Source organism: Austrofundulus limnaeus, unplaced genomic scaffold (genome assembly GCF_001266775.1).
Source record: "Austrofundulus limnaeus strain Quisiro unplaced genomic scaffold, Austrofundulus_limnaeus-1.0 Scaffold1974, whole genome shotgun sequence".
Classification (NCBI taxonomy): domain Eukaryota; kingdom Metazoa; phylum Chordata; class Actinopteri; order Cyprinodontiformes; family Rivulidae; genus Austrofundulus; species Austrofundulus limnaeus.
In genome coordinates, this window is record NW_013954376.1 from 30217 (window position 1) to 36277 (window position 6061).

Genomic DNA, 6061 nt, shown 5'->3' on the forward strand with positions numbered 1-6061 from the left:
AGATTATAAGTTTAAAATCTAACAGATTATAAGTTTAAAATCTAACAGATTATAAGTTTAAAATCTAACAGATTATAAGTTTAAAATCTAACAGATTATAAGTTTCTCCTCAGCGTTGTTACAGGAGTGAGGAGCACACAGGCTGAACCACTGTTTCAGCTCTTCTAATGAAACAATATTAACTCTAACAGATCAACATTTCTTTGTCACATTTTATAGAAAAGATGAGTCTCTGCTTATTATATTTATGTGACTATATCTGACTCAAGTCTTGACAAAAAAGTTTTTATTTAACATATTAAAGACACTAAAATGACAAATATAAACTACAGAAAAGCTGTTGAAAATCTAAACTGTGAACTCTGACTAAGAACATGGGCACAGTGTATTATAGTGTTATGACTATACTATACTGTGTACTTGTACTTGCATTTATTGTTGGAGGTGAACTGGTGAATATACGGTGAGATTGATTTTAGGCCATATCACCCAGCCACAACACAACCCATTTTAAATTTCTTAAAAAGAGGGCATGGTCATTTTTCTAAATCATTTCCTGTCAACATCACTGTTTAGGGTGGAATTCACTAAATAGCTGAATTTAAGAACAAAGAATTAAAAACAAATTAAGTTTTTATGCTAATTCCTCCTTTAGATATTAATTATTTTGGACAAACTGAGAAATTATTTTTTGTAAATGTGGAATTTATTGAGGAGTGTTTGAACTCATCTCTAATTTTGTGAAATGTGAAGAAATGGGAATGAGACAAACAAACAAACATGTGAATGATAAAATATAAAGTGTTTACCGTGCATAAACTCAAAGAGTTTGTTGACGACAGTTTTGAGAAACTTCCAGTGGGCTCGGAGGAAGCGTGGATACTGGCCAACGATGTACATGATGTTTGAGGCAATGATGGCCTTGTTGTCCTTTCCTCGTTTCTGCTCACACAGACCCAGGAGGTCCTGCAAAGAAACAGCATTAATCAGGCAGCTCCAACATCTCTACAGCTTACAGTCAGTATATTTACAACACTCTACATGTGGTTTTATTATTTCTGTTCAAACTTCCACTGAAATCCTGGAGAACTTTAGATGATACCTTAATGACAGTAACAAGGAACCTCTTCTCATCCTCCTCATGCATGGCCCCACTGATGGAGCCTATGGCCCAGCACAGTGTATTCAGGTTCTTCCAGGACCATTCGGTACCGTTGACCTGGTTGTGAAGCTTCTCTGTCATGATGCGTTCTGTGTCTGCATAGTCCAAATGGGTCAGGTACACTGCAGAATGAGACAGAGTCATTCAATCAGCCTGTCGACTGTCTCATCACAAACAGTTCAATTAAAAACTCAAGAACACAAATAAAACAGGAGCAAAAGTACAAATATTATTACTACCAATGGTTTTCCCTCAGGGGTAGACAGAAGGACAGTTTTCAGGGTGTCCAGTGGCCATCCTGAAAACTGGTCACCAGATGATGATATAAACAAGAACTACAGCCTAATCCAGTATTTCACAGAAAACACTTCTACTCTAAGAGGAAGGAAAAGTTCAGTTTAGCTGCATCCACTGTAAAACTAAAGTAGAACTTTGTAATAATCCAACAGAGACATTAATCTTTAATCTCATTAATCCACCTGAGACTCTTCAGTTGACCATAAAACAGACAGGCTGCTGCATCCATCACAACAATAAGTCTGTCCATGAGGACTCGTGTGTTCATACCGAGGGTTTCTCTCATGTTCTTGTAAAGATTGATGGAGTCCGTGTCCTTCATGAACTCTCTGACAACCTCCCCCTGGTCATTTTCTACCACCAGGACTTCCTCTGGTTTGGCCATTCGACTGACCATGAGCAGACGCACCTGTGACAACAGACCACTGGTTAGCCCGTTCACACCAACACCCATCGTCTTCCTTACACGTCTCAAAATTCAACGTTTGTACAGTTTTTATTCTGAATAACAAACTTCACAGAACTTGTACAGTACAATCTAGAGGTGACACAATACCAGCGTTTTTACAAGTAATCTCAGAAAATGCCACGACACTCAGGGGTGACGGTGGAAAAATATCCTGAGCCTGAACAATATATTAAATTATATTAATATATAAAACCCACCTGAGTTTGGTGCTGAAATACTACTAGCCCTGCACGATACAGATACCAGAGTAAATACTCAATGACTGTGTTAAAATTTACAGTCATAAAAGAAATGTTTGTCAGTTCCATGTTTAGGAAATTTATACAAGTTCTTTAAAAATATCTATTTTCTTATTTTAAAGTGTTGCAACAGTTTATATGTTGCACAATAGGTTATTTTCCCACTTAAACAGGAAAGAATAATGAAAAATGCTTTAGTGCTGGGCAACACTGGACAGTCTGGTCATTTTTAAACTGCCACACCTGTGGAAGGTATTTAGATAAAACCTTAATGACAGTAACTCATCCTCCTCATGCATGGAGGGATGAAATATGTGAAACAGGGAACTGCTGCTGGTTTGCAGGAACAGTGCAACTAGCAGCTCATTTGGCAGATGTTAACAAGCACCTGTTTATGAAGGGTGTCATCTGATTCTAATTTTACTGTGAGCAGACACCCTGCAGCTTCCAAGAACTGAAACAGGACCCCCAGACCCATCTTATCTGTACGTCAGCCATCTTTCTTCACGTGGTCAATTATTTCACAATGATCACAACAATCCAAATCACAACCTTGGGTTTTTGTTTTATGGAACCCACTGAAGACCTATCTAGGGGTACCTTGGAAAGGACTGGCAGGTACAGCTGTCTGCGTGGTGGAACATCAAAATGCTGGTTCCCAGACAGCAGAGGGGATGTTGAGGTGGAAAATGGACTCTCTCTGTAAAGTTCAGCAGCCAAGTAGTTCCAATATTCCAGACAAATTTTGAAGATCTCAGTTTCTTCCACCTCTGACACCAGAAGCATATAGTGGAGAGCCTGAAAGAGCAGCAGAGGAAACAGAGCAGCTCCTGACATTGTTCTGATGTCATGTCATGATGTGTGTGAGCCTAAAACTGTTTGTCTTACCTCCATGGATGTCTCTCTGAGGTTGAGGCGCTTCTCAATGAGCTGCCCGTGCTCTTTGAGGAACGTACAGAGGAACAGACTCAAGTTCTGGATGAAGTTCTGTTCGTCATCTTTCCCGTTGGCGTAGGCCAGACGAATGTTGGTGTTCAGTGGTAACATCTGAACAGAAAAGACTCAGTTCAGGTTTTCCCTGAGGCCCTGCGACAGAACGGTGTGGTGTGAAGAACCAACCTGTTTGAGCTGACACATGGTCAGAGTGAAGAGGGTCACAAACTGCTCCTCGTACTGGCTCACACTCACTCCAGCGATCTCAGTCAGGCACTTCAGCGTCACGTTTCGAAACATCGGCACATTCAAGAACTAGGAAAATCCAGACAGRTGTTTGATTTGACTTTGTTCCAGCTCAGCGAACACATTTCATTACAAACAGAAACCTGTGTCCACACCTTATACACCAAGGTGCTGATGAGCTTCGTTTCAAAAATGTACCCCAGTGGGATCCAGTTCAGAAAACGCAGAAGGGTCTCCAAGGTGGCGTGAACCAAAGGGGCATTCTGGGAATTTTCCTGAGAGAAGATCACAAGCTTGTGAAAAACACACATGGGAGCACAGAAATTATTTTAAAAAAATGTCTATGACTGCTGCAAAAAGGATGGGAGTTGACATACCATAACAAACTGACACAGCTGAAATATCTGTGAAAACTCGTTGCACATGCTGCAAAACAAATTACAGAGCATTAACCATACACACTTTATTTATAAAGCACTTAAACAACCGGAGCACCAAAGTGCTGCACAGTCAGTCAATACTGACACAACAGTCACAGTACATTAAAGACAAATCCAAAATTTACAACTATATAATGAAACAATCTCATAAAACAACTTTAAATTATCTCAAAACAAACTAAAACTGAACATCTCAGATGGAGCCAAGGCGAAGAGAAGAGATGGGTTTGAAGCAGTGTTTTAACCTTCAACACATCTGTAAACATTTAAATCAACCTTTTCTTTAAACGTTGGTAAGTAATTATAAGTAATCATAAACTCCTGAATATCTGAGTTTTTATGGTCACACACAGAATTACAGATCAATAAAAGACAAATTTCTGAGCTTTTATTCATGGAGCATTGTTGCATTGGTTAAAAGTAGAAGACATTTTTCTGACCAGCCTTTTTGGAACAAAAGCCTAAAAGTTGCAGAATTAACTTCATGCTGTAAATGTTGACGTCAGTTTTCARATGGATGACGGTTTGAAAATGATTTGAAGATGTCTCACCTGTCCTTCAGGTGCTTGGCTTTGACCTGGGTCATCTGGCCACTGGAGAAATCAAAGACCTCCTCACTCAGCAGTTTTAAAATGATCATGTTGTTCTGACAAAGGCTCTCACTGGTGCGACTCGCTCCCACGATGTCACTGATGAACGTGGGCCAGTGCTTGGGCCACTCCTGTTTCAGGATCTTCAGGAGCACAAATGTGTTTCTGTTAGTGATGAAAAACTAAATGATGTAAAACTGAGTCTGACCCCTGACCTGCAGCTCCACACAGACCCTGATGTAAAGAATCCTATAATAAACTAAATTCATCTTTATTATCTATATTATGTTTGTGTGTTTATTGTCTATTTTCAGCTTAGGTTACAAATGTGTCTGTTTAAAATTCAAAGTCCAGTGAGGCTGAACCTCAGTGTGTAATTGTGTATTAATTAATTGTGTAAAGTGTGTAAATACACAATGTTTGGGTGGGCTTCCACCTCCTTTAACTGGTGTTTGTGAGGATCAGATCTATTAAAATCACTGCAGTCAGACGTCCATGTGTCCTGTGAGACAGTTCTTGATGAACGGACCAGAACAACAGGATCCAGGTGTGGGATTAAAGCAGAGGGTGGGCTCAACCTGCTGATGAAACGTACCTGAACAAGGATCATGTTCAGCTTTCCAATGTACACCTTCTCCTTCTGCAGCATGGAGACAGACAAGGAGAAAATATTTCTTAYTGTTTCACCGTTCACAACTTAGTTATCAAATGATTATTGTCACACTTTGAACTTAGATGAGAAATATACAGAGCTGCAACTAACCATTATTTTAATAATCAATTAATCAGCCAAATCATTAAAAACACTTAATTACATGGATATGAGGAGATGTAAATTAAGCTAACTCCTTAAGGATGCAAGTTATTGATAATGAATTAATCTATTTATCTAATAGATTGATTAACAATTAATTAATTAATAAGCAGCCATTTAAAATAACAGTTTTCTCTTGAATCCAGAGGGTCTTCACATAAAATGAAGGATTTTTTATAATCTCCTGAATTAAAAACAGAAGCACATGATACATATTTTAACAGTTTATTTTACCAGCTGTAATAAATACTGACTGAAAAAAAGTGTATTTCTCCTTCATGAAACATATCAGAAATTTAAACCTTTAGGTTGCTGAATGAGGAAAATAGATTAAAATAATAAAATATGATTTTTAGATGTAAAACTATTATTAATTTATTATAATTACAATTTATTTTTTACCCTGATTCTTTACTTTTTGTTTCATTCTTGTTGGTTCTGTTAGACTAAAACATAGTTCTGACCCAGTAACTGGTTCTGAAGCAGTAGGCAGTAGTATCTGTTGTGTCGTAGCTGCAGCAGCCCCCTGTCCTGTTTAGGTGGGCCGGTCTCCTCTACACAAACAGCTCAAACACTACGCTCATCAAAACGGTTAATAAAGTCATGAAATACAGAACATTATCCAGATTTGGGAACTGGAAGAATTTCTGTGTAATTTTGTCAGAAGTGACTGAAAAAAATGTGACATCATCATAAAGTCAATTCAAACTGAGGCAATCACATCAGAAAAGTCCTGCACAAAATGAGTTATTAAAACTGTGAATAAAACCTCATGACTCTAGAAAGCCTGACAACACTGTAAAAACTGTCCATCTAACCAAGTTTAAAACCTTATATCAGCCAAAAAGTCTTTTTGATCTTGTTTTCAGAT

At 38.2% G+C, this 6061-nt stretch overlaps 1 protein-coding gene across 1 annotated transcript in view; it reads right to left on the reverse strand.

The window, feature by feature from the left end:
• The window catches only part of LOC106536787 (exportin-1), a gene marked incomplete in the record, with an annotated part of 35776 nt that overhangs the window by 20606 nt on the left and 9109 nt on the right, over nt 1-6061 (reverse strand). The window contains 10 exon segments of the mRNA XM_014034110.1: nt 810-966; nt 1103-1284; nt 1730-1868; nt 2768-2965; nt 3056-3214; nt 3287-3415; nt 3502-3621; nt 3724-3772; nt 4338-4519; nt 4972-5016. Of these exon segments, the coding sequence (XP_013889564.1) occupies nt 810-966; nt 1103-1284; nt 1730-1868; nt 2768-2965; nt 3056-3214; nt 3287-3415; nt 3502-3621; nt 3724-3772; nt 4338-4519; nt 4972-5016 (1360 nt within the window).